Below are 17732 nucleotides of genomic sequence, written 5' to 3'. Positions count from 1 at the left end.
ATTAGATTATGTGTTAGCTTGTTATATTTGCCATTATTGTGTTGAAGTATTTGTGTATTCTATCTATTCTTAACTTGTTTAGTGTTGAAATTTTAATTTTATCAAAGGCATTTTATCAAAACCTTCATTTTGATGGTTTATTTTGCTTATTGATTCATATACGTTTAACTATTATGAGTAATGGTAATAATCTTTTTAATGTTTGATAATACTTTGTTGAGGATTTTATATCTATGTTCATCGGGGTTATTAACCTATTAAAACTGAGATGTTCTTCTGTGGTTGGGATAACAGGATAAGGCTGGCATCATTGATGTGTTTGGAGAGGTTACCTCATATTCAATTCTTTTTTTGTGGAATAGTATAAGAAGACCCTGACATCAGTTCTCTTTAAGTGTTTGATAGAACTCAGCAGTGCAATTGTGTCTTGTCCTGGGCTTTTCTTTGAGAGACTATTATTTAATCACTGATTTAGTTTCATTACTTGTTATCAATATCATCGTTTTTCCCCCTCTACTTCATGGTTCAGTCATAGTGAAGTGTATGGGTTCAGGAAATTATCCATTTCTGTGATATCCATTGTAATGTCTCTTTTCATATCTCTCTGTCTCTCTCTGTCTGTCCCTCTCTCTCTCTCTGTCTGTCCCTCTCTCTCTCTCTCTCTTTGTCTCTGTCTCTGTCTCTCTCTGTCTTTGTCTCTGTCTCTCTCTGTCTCTGTCTCTGTCTCTCTCTCCCTCTGTCTCTGTCTCTCTCTGTCTTTGTCTCTGTCTCTGTCTCTGTCTCTGTCTCTCTCTCTCTCTGTCTCTCTCTCTTTCTCTCTCTCTCCCCCTCTGTCTCTTGTTTTTATGAGCTAGGGATTCACTAAGTAGCCCTGGCTGTCCTAGAACTTGCTATGTAAGCAAGGCTGGCTTCAACCTCACAGAAATCTGTTTGTTTCCTTTGGGATTAAGAGAGCATGCTACCACATCTGGCCATATCTTATGTTTTAAGCCTTTTTCTTATGTGTCCATGAGTGGGGGTATGTGACTGAAGTCACTCTGGGGGAGCAGAAGCAGACACTGAATGCTGTGGAGCTGCAGTTACAGGTGGCTGGGAGCCACCTTACATGGGTACTTAGAGCCAACTCAGGGCCTCTGTGTGAGGCCACGCGGTGCTAGCGTGAGCAGTACTCACTCTAACTGCCAAGCCAGCTCCAGTTCTCAGCTCTTCATATTTTGAACTCTGGCATTTGGATTGGTTTGTTTGTTTTTTTTCAACTTAACACCAGGTCAGGTCAACTAGGAACCTCGATTTAAAAAAATTGCCTCTCATATTGGCTTTTAATCAAGTCTGTGGGGCATTTTCTTTTCTTTTTTCTTTTTCCCAACATAATATTTTTATTAGTTATTTGAGAATTTCATACAATGTATCCAACCACACTCCCTTCCCACTCCTCCCACACTTGCAGAACCCACAGCTCCCCCAAAAGAAAAATACACCAAATCCAAATGTGTTGCCCGTATACTCACTGGAGCATGGTCAAACTCCCAGTGGCCAGCCCCTTCAAGAAAACTGAGTTCTTCCCCTCTCCCACCCCAGCCATAAGCCATCAACTGTGGACAGATACACTTAGCACATCTGTATGACAATTTTTAACAGTCTGGACTGTTCCTCCTCCTCCTTCCCTCCTCCTCTGCCTCCTCCTTCTCTTCTTCCTCTCTCTCCTCCCTCCCTCTCTCTCTCTCTCTCTCTCTCTCTCTCTCTCTCTCTCTCTCTCTCTCTCTCTCTCTCTCTCTCAGAGGGGGCTTGTCACAGAAATCCTCAATGTCTCTCTTTTTCAATTATGAGTCTGCAGTCATCAATACCATTGTAAAAACATCTTCCCTGCCCTTAGCAGCTGGCAGCAGCACAGATCATGAGCTTGCACGCGGTTTCTGGCCGCAGCAAGGACAGACATCCACACACGGCCTCCAGCAACAGCACAGACCATGGACCTCAACATGACATCCGGTGGCACAACGGACCACAGGCACCAACACTGTTCCCAGTGGCAGCACAGACTAAGGGAGGTCTTCCAAGAAGGCTTACTCCAGAAAATAAAGCATTCTTCACCTTGGATATCTTGCAGTTCAGTCAGGGCAATTGTGCAACTGGGCAGTGTGTTCAGAGGCGGTACCTGCTCAAACACCAGGCAGCTGTCCACCACCCTGCCCTCAGCATCAGCAGCTCCGCCAGTACCCTGGGCATGACCATCACGATTGCAGCCTGCTGGGAGCACCATTGCTTTCCTCTCCCCCAGCAGGACGAGCAGCAGAGGAAAAGGGTTTCTGTTGTAATAGTTCTGGCTGTCCCGGAACTGGCTTTGTAGACCAAGGTGGCCTTGAACTCACAAGCATCTTCCCACGAGACCTGCCTGTTTTAGTTGTTCTGGAGATGCTGCATGATCTCCAGTTTTATCCTCCACCACCTCGCCTCCCTTTGATGGCTCCGTGGGTCTCTCAGGCTCCTCGGAGCAGCCACAGCCCTGCGGGGGCCGGTGACCACCGCCATCTTGAATCAAGACTTGCCTTTTCTTGACTGATGATGGGTGTGTAGGGTGGTGCAACTCCTGCGCCGGTGATACCAGTTGTATAAGAAAGAAAACTGAGCGGCGCACCGAGAGCAAACCTCCCTGAATGCTTTTGGTCCCATTTGGGACTTCCCACTCCAAACACACTCCTCCGTGGTCTTTGCCTTAGTTCCTGCCTGCAGGTTCCTGCCATTTTGAGTTCCTGCCTTGGCTTTGCTCAGTGATGGACTGTGATTAGGAAGTGTAAATAAACACTTTGTTCCCCAAGTTACTTTGGGTTACGAGCATCATAGCAATAGAAAGCAAACCTTATTTATTATCTATTTCACTTTCTTACAATCTGATATTTGTTATCTTTCCTCTTAATTTGGAGTTTGGCTTGTTAGTTCTTTGAGATGCAGCAAGAAGTTGTGTATTTAAGCTTCTCCGCTCCGTTCGCATCACTGATTATTGTGAACTTGCCTCTTGACCCTAGTTTTGATATGTGTGTCTCCACCCTCATTGGTGTCAAGAAAAATTTTATTCCTTGATCATTGGTTCAAGAATAAACTAGAAATAACATTCACTTGTTTGTATACTATTGAAAATTTTCTTACCGAAAAAAAAGATACTTGATATGGCTTCAGGGCTTTTTAGAACTCTTGTGTACATGATAGGAGGTTCGTGTTTGAGTGTGTGTGTGTATGAGAGAGAGAGACAGACAGACAGACAGACAGACAGACAGACAGACACATGTCATTGCGCATATATGGAGGACAACCTTGCTCGAGACAGCATCTTCTATTCACTCCTGTGTACACCAGGCTAACAGGCTCTTGGGCTTCTGGGATTCTTGTGTCTGCTTTCCAACTTTGCTCTAGGAGCTTTGATATTGTAGAAGCATGCTACCGTGTCTGGCTTCACGTGGGTTCCGAGGCTCTGAACTCGTGTCTTCGCTCTCATAACGGCAAGCACTTGACCCACTGAACGACTCCTCGGCCCTTGACTTCAGTTTCTAAAAGGAATTGTTGAGGCGTGTCTTCTGGCCAGCTGCTCTTGAATGGCCTTTGAAGCAGGGGAAATGACAAGTCAGAGGCGACCCCGGGGTTTCAGTCCAGAGCAATGTCTATGTTGTTAAAGAGTGCGAGCATGTTACGTTGTGAAAGAGACAGGAACTGCAACTCTAGAGGATCATGAGGGCTGAGTCCCTACTCATCTGTTGGGTTTGTGGTTTTCAGGGAGCTGATGCTGGTTGCCCATCAGAAAAGCATCGAGCAGATGCAGGAAACCCTGAGACAGAAGCTGCTGAGTGATGACAGCTGGCGGGAGAAGGTAACACTGGCTCTCATCTGCCTGTGTCTTGTTTGCTTTGGAAACATTGTATCCTTTCTGCCAGAAGACTGTTCCAGATAGACTTCTTTGCCTCCCTGAATGCTTTTGGTTCCATTTGGAACTTCCCACTCCAAACACAGTTAAGACAGGCATTTTCCAGAATATTAGACAATATGATAGGAAATAAAAAGGGAAAATGAAAAATAGATTTTTGAAATCTTGTAATGTTAGGATATTTCTTGGTCCTTACCCAGAAAAACCATAACTTTAATCTTTAAATACTTACCTTTTTCCAGCTAGTGTCAACCTGGATTTGATCATATTTGTTAAAGCATAGAGATGCTAATAATTCTCACTCCTTTGCTCCTAAGACAAGAGAGCAGAAGTAATTTTAAAATTATTAGTTATGAGAATTTGACCAGTTTACTCTGGTAGGGCTAAATGAATAAACATTTCCCTTTCCTACTACTAAGAACTGTTTGCTCTCAGAGCATGAGAGCTCACCACGGTCTTTGGACTTGGCTACACTTTCCAGGGTTTCAACAATGAACAACCTAAGTGCATCTGAATAAAGCAAGTCATACTCTTTAAGCTGTTAGCCCCCACCTTCTCAGCACGTACAGCCTACCCACAAAGGACTAGTGATCAGCCCCTCCCTGTCACAAATCTCAGTTCTCCTCCTGACTCCTGGAAAACCCTGGACTCTTGAGCCCAAGTCTTCCTTTCCACCTTGCTGTCCTCCTGCTGGCTGTGTCTTGTACCCAGCACAGGTCTTCTCCCTCAGTTTCATCTTTTGTTGCAACAAACTGGGGGGGGAGGAACGCTACGTTTGGAATCCAAGGCGGTGAACACACTAGGCAAAACACTACTCAAGATCTTTAACTGGGCCCGCCCCGCCCCCTCCCCCGCCCGCCCACTGTCTTGCTACAGTTTACAATTCCTCTAGAACTGGAGTTTTCCACTGAATTTCACGCAGTATGGCCAATGCTCCTTGTGATCTGTTCAGTCACTGTTGAGGATTGGGATCCTATTACTTGTCACCTCAGCCACCTTCAAGCTATCGACCTCACTGCGCCGCGCAGCATATTGCAACCATTTACCCACCGTCAATGCTCTGCTAGATTCTGGGTTTGTCGCTTCCATTTCCAGTTTTCCGACACCCTCAACCAGCGCTGGCTATGGGCCAATGCCTTCTCCCTTGTCCTTCAAGAGTCAGACTGGGTATGGCGTCACACACCTGTTACCCCAGTTTTAAGGCGAGGGCAGCCTGCACTGAAGTGTCCCTGCGTCAAGAAGAAAATCACCGGCCCTTATCATTTGAATATTTAACTACTCAAAAAAGACTATCTTCCTGCACGTCCAGGGCCCTGGGTTCCATTCCAGCACCACCAAACAGTTCCAACCAGGAGGCTTGTCCATTAATGCCAGATGTTAGAATAGTTTTGGCACTGCGTTGAAAGCCTAGGAAAGGAGCCCACTGTGGCCACGGAAACTGAGATGAAAGCAGCTCTCTGGAGAGCAGTTGTGAGACTCTCTAAATGTCCCGAGTTTTGACTCAGAGATTGCTGGGGTGGAGTTAACCTGGATGGAGATATGGCAATCATTTTCTCCAACCCTGAGGTCTTCCTCTTAGACCGATGTGACAAACGTTCCTGCCTCCCCCTAAGAAGCTCTCCATACTCCCACCCCACTGGGGATTTTAGGTTCATTCCATTCGAGAAGGGTCTTCATGGCTCATTCTAGTTCTTACACTCAGAGATCAAGCCAGTGCTAGCATTTGCCATAAAAACAAAACAAAACAAAACAAAAAAACCGATATTCTTGCTTTATACAAAGTTAATCCAATGGTGAAAAGACTCCTGTGTAATATTGTAAAAGTTCTTCTGAATGCATGCTGTGTCTCCAACACATTATGCCTATACAGATGTCCCATGGCGTGCATAATTTCCTGTAGTATAAATGGTTGTCTCATTTTGTTGAGAGGACATTACTTCTTAATAAATGCTACTGTTTAACCAGCAGGAAATCATGCTTGGGCCAGTACAGCCGGAGGATAATAAGAAAGTCTTGACTGTGTTAGCTATTAAGACTATGAATAAAAAGTTCCCTAAAAGTCCTCTCATGAGCAAAGAGAATCACTAATATGACATTGTCATCTCTTTCTTGGGTCACTGTGCCTTTGCATAGGAATGAAATGTTCTCTTTACAAATATATAATGCACAAATTAGAATAAACTTAATAACTTAGATGCTTTTAACATTTTTAAAAAGTAGATAGCAATTTGTGCCTTGCTTAATTATTTTAGAGTATGTGAAAAAAACACACATAATAGGATCAATAGTTGCTATGCAACAAAGAGGGCACATTCTCAAATAACTATTTACTGATTGTCATGATTTTTTGTTTATTTTTGAGTATTGCTTGGATACAAAGAAAGCAAATTAATGGGCACGATGAACCTTTAAAATTGGTTCCAAGTGCATAATATATTGTTACTATTCATTTGAAATTCTGTGATGAAAAAAACCCTCTTGCAGCCTGAATAATTATATAACCAATTCACACCACTTGTTGACACTCACTTTTTAATATAGCAGACACATTCCAACCAAATATTTTCTTAGATTATCATCAACATATTACCATCTAGAAACATTTTGGAAGTGTACTAATGACCTCATTGTTAGTACATGGACCTTTTGAAAACAAACAAAACCTTGGCTAGAGTAACCAGATTGACAGTGAAATACACAGAAGTAAACGTCCCTTCAAGAAATAATAAACTTTAAATTTTCTAAGTTGGTGGATCATATATAATCTCAGCACTGGGGAGGCAGAGACGGGAGAATCTCTGTGAATTTGAGGCCAACACACAGAAGAGTTGCAGGCCACCCAGGACTACATGGTGGGACCGTCTTAGCAAACAAAAGAGAAATAATAAATTCCAAATTAGAAGGAACCATAACAACAAAAAAACCCCTCACTCTTTTTCCAGTAGAATGTTCAAGTGTCCAAATGATTCCTAATGTGTTGTAACGTGCAATCAATGAAGTAAAGAGATTAGCACACAAAATGCAAAGTTTGACAGTGGTGAGGTTATTTGTATGATGTCATTTTTAATTGTGCATAATAAACATATGACGAAATATTGAGGGCATAACTCGATTTTGAATTGATTAACAAGGAATGTCCATTACAAATAAAATAATCCCCATTATTAAAGCATTTGCTGTACACCAGGCTTTGTGCTGAATTCTGTTTATAAGTGTGTTTTAACTTGTACAACACCATTCTTCCAGTTTTACAGATAAAAAAAAAAACAGGACTCAGAGAAGTTGGGTGATATGTCAAGGCTGCAGAGCAAGGAAATGAGCTGACACTAACTTCATCCTCCAGCATCTAAACACAAAGTCCAAGACTTCTGCGTTCCACCAGGGTGCAGACACAACCACCAGATTTACTCTTCCATCTGAACAAATAAACCCCTGGAGCAAAAGCAGACAACAGTGGTTTCAAGACATGTGACAGTCCCATGACCTGTGAGTGGGTAGCTTAGTCCCTTGAAAGTCTTCAAGGTGTGGCACAGGAGACTGGGGAAACAGGCTGAGCTTGGCAGGTCTTTGAGTTGAGGAGCTACAGAGATGAAAGCAGCAATAGTTCTCAAAATAGCGTTTGCAGAAGAGCATTCCAAAGAGGCTGTGAGACTAGCCTTTAATCGCTCAGCCAGTTCTCCAGCCAGTGTTCCAAAGAGGAAGGGTGCAGGCGATCTAGGAAGTCACCTTAGAGTGTGGATGATCAGCATGCATGTGTGGGGAAACTGTAGCCCCAGAAGGCCGGACTGAGAGAAGTAAAGGATAAAACACTTCCATACAGCCAGGTGTCAACCTGTTTTCACCAAACAGACTGGAAAACGTGTAACGCACTGGACACTAAAAAGGGCTCTTCCATAACTGGCATTCCATTGTTGGGCATTGTCAGCCCTAGATGAAATGATGATCTAATCCTGTCAGATGTCAAAAGGAAGACCTAACATGAGCTGATTCTTTTTGTTTGTTTGTTTTGTTTTATTTTCTGCAACAGGGTTTCTTTATGTAGCTTTGGCAGTCTTGGAACCAGCTCCGTAGACCAGGCTGGCGTCGAGCTCACAGAGTTACACCTGCCTCTGCTCCCAAGTGCTGGGATTAAAGGTATTAGCTGCTAATGGTTGGCTAAGACACTCTGCTGTATCCCAGAATAGGTAGCACACACATCCATAGAAATACCAGCTTACCCAGATTCTGGAAGATAAATCCATGCACAAGCATCTACCAATGTGACACTCACAGTGCCTACCACCTAATCCATAATTTCCACACACGGAAATAACTAGAAGAACAGAGCTCATTAGCAAAAAGAAAGACCAATGAATAAAATCTGACCCAGAGGGGTCTATGAGTTGGCCCAGTTTCCCAGAGGACCCAGATTCTGTTCCCAGCACCATGTCTACAACTCCAGTACCAGGGACGATGTCCTCTTGTGAAATCTCTGTGCGCTGCACATGCATGACACACAGACATAATGCACAGGCACAACACTCACACCTGTAAAACAAAAACATACTTTAAATGACTCAGAAAGACACAGATGTTAAGGTTAGATGATAGGGACATATAAACAGTTGGCATGAGTGCTTGCCATATGTCCAAGACGTAAAGGCAATCTCCACTGTGTTAAGCTTGGCCGTGTAAGCGATTAGACAAGATGTAAATGGAAAATGCAGCGCAGACAAGAGTACGTTCAACCAATAGAAAGTTAGACACTCCATAAGAAAAGTCCAGCGCACCCGAAAACACAGCAAACAGAAAAGCTTTCTGATTAAAACATGATTTTCTGTTAAAGTCTCAAAACGTGAAAAGCCTGCCATCAGTGATCTATGAGCTAAACTCAAGTGGCCTGACATCTGCAGTTAGAGAAGGGGAGACAGAACAATTGCAGTTTGGTTATCATTGACTAAACCCCTACTATCCACACGCAACTGAATATATATCATATTGGTCTTTCTCAGTCTGGGATACCTAACTCAGGATGATTTTTTTCTAGTTCCATCTACTTACCTGAAAATTTCATTTTTTTAACAGCTGAATAATACTCCGTTGTATTCCATTTTCTTTATCTGTTCTTCAGCTGAGGGGCATCTAGGATGTTGTGAATTTCTAGCTATTATGAATAGAGCAGCAATGAACACGGTTGAGCAAGTGACCTTGTAGGCATGTGGGGAGACATGTTTTATGGGAAAAAAAAAACAAGCTCACGGAACCACCAAGTCCAGTGCTGACAAAGGTGTATTGCTTCACCTCTCTGAAGCTGTTTCGTTTGCTTTTCTCCTTTGATCCATTTTTTTGTGAGTGTGCAAAATAATGGGTTTCACTATGGCAGTTCATGCCCCCATGATCAATGTGCTTTCCTCTCGGCCCCCTTCTGAATCTGAACAACGGGGGAATAATGGTCTTCAACAGTATTTGATCTCACCATGTGGAGAATAGCACAACACTTTCTTTTCAGGGGATATATGTCTTCAGAAATGTTCTGTGCACTGTCAAATAGAAATGATTGCTCTGACTCCTGGTTTGGCATCTGAAACTGATTCGAAAGATGTTGGATGTTGTTGAATAACAGGCAGTTATGTTACCCCGTGGGAACTGTCTCCATGGGCAACAAAGAATAACAACGCCAGCCACAAAAAAATTTTTTTACTTTGAGAATACTGAAAGGACAGTACTTTGTTCATCAATATGAGATACAGAGTGTATGAAATAGTAGTAATGTGTTTCAGTAACAAAACACAAAAGGTGTTCCAGGAGCAATTTCTAGAGTGCTCTGGAGTCACCAGGAAGCCTTTAGCAAAGATGTGGGTTGAACCAGGAGAGGATACAGATGAACTAAAAAGAAACCTGGGCTCAGTACACAGGTTTTAGTTTGTGTGATTTCTGAGCATGCATATCACTTACTACTCTCATGCTTTAGAAATCTTGTCCCCGCACTTGCTAAAATAACTGAGCCATTGCATATAAGATAAGTTGTGCTTTATTGCAACACCATAATCCACTTTGCATGAGACTTGTCTCGCCGTCTAAACCGCTTAACAGTTTATATAAAAAACCACGACCACACACTGGATCCGACTTCACCTTTCCCGTGGTAACCAATACAGCTAAGGAGCTCACTGTACCATGGGCTTATTTATCGATTCACCCCGGGACTGAGTCGGATCACGAAGGACTTGGTGGCCTGGCACTCTGGTGTTAACACCTTGTCACAGCAGCCCTCAGTGAAATCACTTAACTGGTCTTCCTCAGCTTGTGCAAACCCAGAATGGCCGATCCCACTTCTCCCATGGGCTGCAGGGCCTCTGTCTCCCACTCCCCACCCAGTCCTCTCTGTCTCGTCACCCCCTCCTGTGACAATCCAAAGGTGAGAGGACCTCGCTTCTGCTCACCCAGGGCACCGCCCCTTCCTTCCTATATGAGCTTTGTTTCCTAAGTCACCTGTTCTCTATAAACAAAATGAAGGAAATACCAAAAACAAGGTTCTTCAGAAGCCCCCCCCATCATCTAGTTTATAACTCACCCTGCCCTGCTTTGTGTACTGAGTTATCCCCAGTTCTGAATAATGAGTCCACGTTTTAAAAGATACAGTCTGTCCTAAAACAATTACCGGCACCTATCAGTAAATCACGCGTGCCGCGTTTGAGTTTTACCGATTGATACTTCAGTGCCTTGGTAGACATTTTGTTCCAGGTGGCTCCAACAGTGTTTAAGGCTCTGAGGATACAGCTGAATGGCAGAGCTCTTTCTAGCACACCTGAGGTCCCAGAGTCAACCCCCAGGCCCACTGCAAAGCAAGAGAGGAGTGGGAAGGGGAGAGGGGAAGTGGGGAGAAAGAGAGAGAAAGAAAAGCATCGGGCAAAAAAAAAAATAGCGTCTGGGCAACTTATAAACTATTAACACTTAATGTCCTGCCTTGGCTGGGCGTTGGTGGTGCACACCTTTAATCCCAGCACTTGGTAGGCAGAGGCAGGGGGATCTCTGTGAGTTCGAGGCCAGCCTGGTCTACAGAGTGAGTTCCAGGACAGACTCCAAAGCAATACAGAGAAAACCTGTCTCGAAAAACAAAACAAAAAACGAAAAAAAGTAAAGTTCTGCCTTTAACTTTGCAAATATTTTGGACAGAGTTTCTTCCTTCCACGCGTTCTTGACTTACCCCATCCCAGCTTTGCTGAAGCACAATCGTCCAACAGGGAAAATCAGGAAGTCAGGTGCCATATACAACGTTCAGACGGCATCTGGCACAGAGTTCCGGCCAGGGGGGAAAGGGGCTGGAAAGCAGATTGTTCTGTGCTTACCAGACACACACCCCCACGTGGTGAGATGTTTTCCTTCGAGGAAACGGGTGCCTTGGCAGTCCACACAAAGGTGTTCTGTAGGCTGGTAGTGGCCTAGTTAAAAAAAAAAATTCACGTGAGGAGTTTTTATTATTATTTTTAAATTGATGCATTGAGAAACCGCTAAAAGAGTAAAATAGTCGGCACTTTGTGAAAAAGACTGTATCATACACAACATGGACAGGGAAAGGTCAGAATGGCCTTTATCAGAATTAGAAGAGTGGAAAGACAGGTGACGTAAAATGGGGTAAAGACCTTTTGTTTGCTGTGGAGAATGTAAAGAGAAGCCTTCCCGCCAGCCTGGTTCCAGAGCCGCATCAGTCCCAAATAAACACACAGGAGGCTATATTAATTATGAAGCTGTTGGCCTTGCTTGTTTCTTACCCGCTAGCTCTGACTTAAGTAATTACCCCATAATTGTTAATCTAAGTATTTCTCTTACCCGAGCAAAGTTCCGGACATCTTATTTCTCTGGCGGGCTACATCGTGACTCCCTGTGTTTCTCCTACCCAGAGTCCTCCTGGACTCCTAGTCCCACCTATCTTGCTTCCCTATTGGCCAACAGCGCTTTATTGACATATACACACAGGATTTCCCCAACAGGAGAAGAGGGAGTAGCTGGGACAATGCTGGTGCTGCATCCAGACACAGGGAAAGAGAGATTTCGAAATAGGCTTTGGGGCGTTGTCTACAAGCAAGTCACCCGTGACTTGTCTACCTAGAGACAGGTGGTAAGGAGAATCAAATCTTCAGAAAGGTTTTCTTTCCTCTCTGAACAGCTCTGAAGCGTCCCTTCCTCTCCCCCAAACAATGTAGAAATGTATTTTGAGAGATCCGGAATATCTCCTTTTGTTCCCATCTACACTTCACCATTGAGCAATCCTGTCCTCCGGGCAGTAAGCCCTGCCGACCCTGGGGCTAGTCTCTTAGCTCACTTTGCAAACTTTCTGCGTCCTGCCTGCTATCTCACTTTCTGGGACCTGTCGAGAAATTCAGGTAGACCTCCTCCCTTCACTAAATGACCAGTCACACCGTTTGAAGCAGGCGGGCCTGGCAGTCTCTTCCCAGGTTGCCCGACATTCACCGCAACCCATAGAATTTAGCATCCTGGAGAGGCAGTGTAGACCCGGAGCTAATCTGTCACTAGGATCTTATCTCCAGTCTCAGAAGATGAAGTCTGCAGTGAGTGACTGACTCTGTTACTCACAGGTGTCTTGCTCATGTAGGCAGAGCCAAAGTCAGTCTTTAAAAGCCTCATTGAGGAAGATGTTGGCTCAACTACAGGAAAAACGGTTCAACGCTTAGTGCTGTCTGACATGGAAACTCGGGCAGGGGAAGGAGTGAGTTATGGCTTCTTGAGGTGCGAAGCACTGCGGAGCCTCCTTCCATGTCATTTCTGCCGTCAAGACCGCAGGGCTGGCATGAGGAGGTAACCTGCGACTGTTGGATTCTTGTCCGTGCTGCAGCCTTCCGTAGATGCTCTGCCTCCATCCCCAGAAAGGCCCCCCCAAAGGAACTGGTTATAACCCCCGGGGAGAGGTTCTGGTCACAGCTAGCAAGTGTCGGAGCCAGGATCAAGACTCAGCACCACCTCAAACTGAAGTCCTTATGTGTGTTTTCCGTGGTTCACAGAAGCCTGAGAGGCTGAGCCAGGGATTTCCAAGGCCCCTTCTTCCAGCATTGTGATTCTGAGTCTCCACGTGGCTGTGGACATCGTTGTCTGTTTTCCCTTCATGCTTCTAGCCTCACCCACGTTGAAACGACAATCTGTGACTCCGTATCCCCACTGAGACCCCTCCATGGAGACAGAGCCGCTCGAAACCCCAGCATCTGCTGTCTTTTTCAGCTGAACGTAGTCTAACCTCAATATGGGAGTTGAGGGTGTCTTGTTTTGTTTTGACGGTGCCCCGCCCCCATGAGGACTGAGTTAGCGGTGTAAACGATTAAGCTGTTAGTCATTTCAAGTATGTGTGGCTCACCTCTTGGTAGTTCTGAAAACTGTCGTCCCTACTGAGCGTCCAGGTTTCAGTTACGAGAATATTTGGCCCAAGGTCAACTTTGAGGGGCTAATTTCTAAGTTACCATTTTATTTATTTAAATTAGAAACAAGCTTGCTTCACATGTCAATCCCAGTTCCCTCACCCTCCCCTCCTCCCCCATCTCCCCCAATCTCCCACCCCATCTCCACTCCACTCCCTGAGGGTGAGGCCCTCCATGGGGGATCTTCAAAGTCTGTCATGTCATCCCCGGCAGGGCCTAGGCCCTCCCCCATGTGTCCTGGCTAAGAGAGCGTGGAGTGGGCTCCCAAAGTCCATTTGCACACCAGGGATGAATGCTGATCTACTATTTGAGGCCCCATAGATTGCCTAGGCCTCCTCACTGACACCCAGGTTCAGGGGGTCTAGATCAGTCCCATGCTGGCCTCTCAGTCACTAGTCTGGGGGTCCATGAGCTGCCCCTTGTCCAGGTCGGCATTTTTAATACTAGAAATTTTAGAATACTTTAATTTAAAAACTTGATGTTTGACTCTTGTAAAAACTACAGTCTGAAGAATGCATTGACTGTGTTTATTCTGAAGGTACAGTGACTTTGTGTGTTTTAACCCTCTGTTTTCCAGATCGAAGCTGAGCTTGCCAAGGAAAGAGCCCGGCATCTCATTGAGTTCCAAGAGCAAACTCTCCTCTTTAAGAAAGAAGCTAAACTGGAACTCGACATTGAAAGAGAAAAACACCAGGAGATCATCCGGAAGTACCAACAAGAACAAGAGAGCCTGAAGATGAAGGTCTGTCGCCACCACATTCAGTGGGACACAAACCCCCATGCTCCCCGCTTAGGCATGCCTTCCGTGACCTGATAGTCTGCCCGTAGTTACCACACCTTCGTTCTGCCCGCACAGACAAATGGTTTGGTGTGCCTGTGATGCCGCAACGATAAACGGCACACTTGTTGAGGGAATAGGTAACTGTTTATTGTAGGAATTACTCACAAGAGAAAACGGGCAACCCACATGAGCCAAGTCTTTCTACCAAACCAAAAGCCGAAAAAAGACAGAGCGCTATTGCAGTTCAGTCTTTTATTCCTTCCTCCATGCACACCCCTAGCCACGCCCAAAAGTGGGCCTGGCTAGTGGCATAGCTCCGCCTTCCTGTCTCTAGTCATGCCCAAAGTGGGTGTGGTTAGCTTAGCTGCGCCCTTTCGTTACCACATCCGTGTGTGTCTTTAGACCGCCACGTGGCTAATGGCAGAGTCCTAAGTTTCCCCCTACATGCCTGGTTTTCAGAAAGGATTCTGGAACTAAATTACAAAAGCACACAGCCAAACTCTGCATGCATTTGTTTCTGCTGACAGGAACCCGCCTCTAAAACACTGATGACGCTGCGTAACTGGCAACTAGCATGGCTGCATAGTCCAGTATCAAAAGACAATAAAGTATTTAACGCAGTTAAAGAGCATCCTTCCTAGAGTTCAGTCTTCTTAACCAACCATTTGGGGGATGAGAAAAAACTTGTACAAAAAGTAACGAGGCTGTTGAAGTGTCATGCTTTGTTGGTTCGCTGTCGATTTTTACTTAATCCGGAGATATCCTCCTGCCTCAGCCTCCCAAGGGTTGGGATTACAGATGTATACCACCAAGTCAGGCAGGTTACTTCTGCTTTTGTAGGACTTAAGGGTAGAGAGGGAAGAAAGGAGGAGAGGGGGAAGAGGAAGAGAGAGGCAGAGGACAAGAGAACGAATCAAAAATAAGTGTGAAACTGAAAAAAAACTCACTAAGAATCCACGTTAGAGCTACTAGATGACTCAGCAGGTAAGCTTGCCACTGTGCCTAAAAAAATGAATTCAGTCGGGCCGGGCGTCAAGGCGCACGCCTTTAATCCCAGCACTCGGAGAGACAAAGGCAGGCAGATCTCTGTGAGTTTGAGGCCAGCCCGGTCTACAGAGTGAGTGACAGGACAAGCTCCAAAGGTACACAGAGAAACCCTGTCTGGAAAAAAAAAAGAAAAGAAAAAGAAAAATGAATTTAATCCCTGGGACCCACGTGGTAGAACTAGGGAACCAGCTCCTACGTGATAGCCTCTTACCTCCACATATGCACAGTGGAGTACATGTACTTACACACACACACACACACACACACACACACACAGAGAGAGAGAGAGAGAGAGAGAGAGAGAGAGAGAGAGAGATGCACTTTTTCTTGCAGATGACTCAAAGTCAAATCCAAGCACCTACAGTGGCTCACTACCCTGCACAACTCCAGTTCCATAGGCTCTAACCAACTCTTCTGACCTTAGGCACCACACACGTGGTACACAGACATACATTCAAGCAAAACGCTCGTACACATAAAATAAACAAATCTAAGAAAAGAAATAATCCATGTTAGTTGGGCACCAAACAGGCTCAGGACCTCTGTGTTTGTGTGAAGACGTTGTTCAGCCCTTCTGGAGTTCACAGGGGACAAGGAGGACCAGCCCCTGGAGCACGTGACACAGAAGTGCCTGGCCCTACTCAGAGTGCTCTGAGGAGGCTTCCATCTGTCGTGACTCCCTTGACGACTGCATCCGTGAATCTGGGGTTTCTTTTAATGAGTTCCTAGTAACACAATGAAGCTTGTGCTGGGTGGGGGGCACTTGGTGCCTCGATTCCCTGATGGCGTAGCCCGCCCTTGCCAGGTCCCCACGACTGCAGCCGCCCTGAGTAGCTTGGGATCCCAGGGACACAGAAGGATACCGTTCCTTTAGAGAAGGCAAAACTCAGATTTTACAGGAGAAATCTGATTCTTAAATGCTGACTCTCCCTTTTTAAAATCCAGACCTCCTTGTGGCTCGGCGACACCCCTGTCTTCAGGACAGCTTGCTCTGTTTCACTGTCAGCTCTGCCCTGAGGGAGGGAAACCACTGCTGAGACCTAACCGTGGTGGTCCCTTCCGTCTTCTGGATTAGTTAAAATAGTAGAATACTAACTTCTGAAATGACTCACGGTGGTGAACGGATTTCTTCCAGCAGTTAGCCCTTATGTAAATTTAACACTTGAAACGAATTTTTCAGACATACTGTTCCTGAGCAATGATCCACAGAGCTCCAGGGACCTGCATCTGTGGCCGTTCCAGCCTCTCCATGGCTGGCTGGTTTCCCACTGGAGCATAAGCAGAGGGCGTCAGATGTGCTCTTCACGCCTGCTCTCCTGTTGTTTGCCTGCTGCTGTTGTGGTTTTTTGTTTGTTTGTTTGGTTGGTTGGTTGGTTTTGATTTTTTTTAAGACAGTAGCTCACACTGGTCTGGCACACACCAGGAAGCCCCTGACTGGCCACAACACAGTGAATTTCTTGCCTTGACTGGAATTTCAGGAGTGAGCCACAAGCTCAACTTTTTGTTTTTTTAAGAGAAAGAAGAGTCTTTTCCCTTCTGAACATTTCATGCTTTGAACAGAAGGTGCCAGAGGAGTGGTTGTCTCCTGTTCCCGTGGGAGGAGCAGAGCCCTGTCCTGGTATTCTCCAGAGCTGCCATAACCACAGGCTCAGTGGCTACTTGCCCTTCAGCTCAAGTCACTCAAATTTAACACCTACTTCTTCAGTCCTATTGGTTGAATTGCCAATGCTCTGTAGCCAACCTGGTCTTCCAGAGCCTCCTAAGCCTAAGCCTACTAAGTCTCCTCACTGCTCAGTCATCGGAAGTAACAAGAGCAGCAGCAGTGGCAAAGGGATGTTATCAATGAAATTAGATACAGATCTAACTTGGGGGTGTGGGGGGGTGGTCTTTTAAAATATCACTGGCACCCCACTATATAACAATCCAGAATATCTATGATCACAAGAAGTGGGGAGTGTTGCTCTAGAAGACAGTGCTAATGTCTGGGGTACATCTATTCGGCATATAAGAAAGAAAAAATACATCAAAGGCAAACTTGCTCTTTCAATATGGAGTACAACTGTGTCTCTCGCTCTCTTTCTCTGTCTCCAAACATCTTGGAGGTTCCCGAGTCCAGCCAAGCCCTCTCCACTCGGTTTGTGGAAAACTGAGTTACCTTTGGCAGCTCAACACAGTCATAGAGATTTAAGTATTTCCAAGGGTGTCCAAGTAGTTAATGGGATAGCATTTTAGTAAAAATAAATAAAAAAACAAAAGTCTGTGTTGACTTAAAATATCTGAAAGCCTCCTATGTCATAAGATTTGCTCTTCATTGGTTAGAAAAACACGCCGGTTTAGTAGAAGACACTTTTTTTTTTTTTTTTTTTGGTTTTTCGAGACAGGGGTTCTCTGTATTGTTTTGGAGGCTGTCCTGGAACTCACTCTGTAGACCAAGCTGGCCTCGAACTCACAGAGATCCTCCTGCCTCTGCCTCCCAAGTGCTGGGATTAAAGGTGTGCGCCACCAACGACCCGCTTAGAAGACACTTCTTAACAACATCAAGAGCTCCGCTGCTCCCTAGAAACAGTTGCCTGCAAACTGACTG

At 45.1% G+C, this 17732-nt stretch overlaps 1 protein-coding gene and 1 long non-coding RNA gene across 9 annotated transcripts in view; one reads left to right on the top strand and one right to left on the bottom strand.

Moving 5' to 3' along the window:
• Lekr1 (leucine, glutamate and lysine rich 1) overlaps positions 1 to 17732 on the top strand; it is a 169910-nt gene that overhangs the window by 127765 nt on the left and 24413 nt on the right. For all 8 annotated transcript variants that reach the window (XM_040754338.1, XM_040754335.1, XM_040754336.1 and 5 more), the window contains 2 exons: positions 3766 to 3859; positions 13898 to 14062. In XM_040754338.1, coding sequence (XP_040610272.1) covers positions 3766 to 3859; positions 13898 to 14062 — 259 coding nt within the window. The remainder of the gene's footprint in view (positions 1 to 3765; positions 3860 to 13897; positions 14063 to 17732) is intronic.
• Positions 1812 to 11314, bottom strand: LOC110342385. The gene is made up of 4 exons (XR_002384440.2): positions 11100 to 11314; positions 4964 to 5142; positions 4146 to 4225; positions 1812 to 3592 (listed from the first exon to the last, which is right to left on the bottom strand). It is a non-coding gene; the product is annotated as an uncharacterized LOC110342385 (long non-coding RNA).

This window comes from Mesocricetus auratus, unplaced genomic scaffold, assembly GCF_017639785.1.
Source record: "Mesocricetus auratus isolate SY011 unplaced genomic scaffold, BCM_Maur_2.0 Super-Scaffold_100011, whole genome shotgun sequence".
In the NCBI taxonomy this organism is placed as follows: Eukaryota; Metazoa; Chordata; class Mammalia; order Rodentia; family Cricetidae; genus Mesocricetus; species Mesocricetus auratus.
The sequence above is the reverse complement of the archived record's forward strand: the minus strand, read 5'-3'. Positions and strand labels throughout refer to the sequence as shown.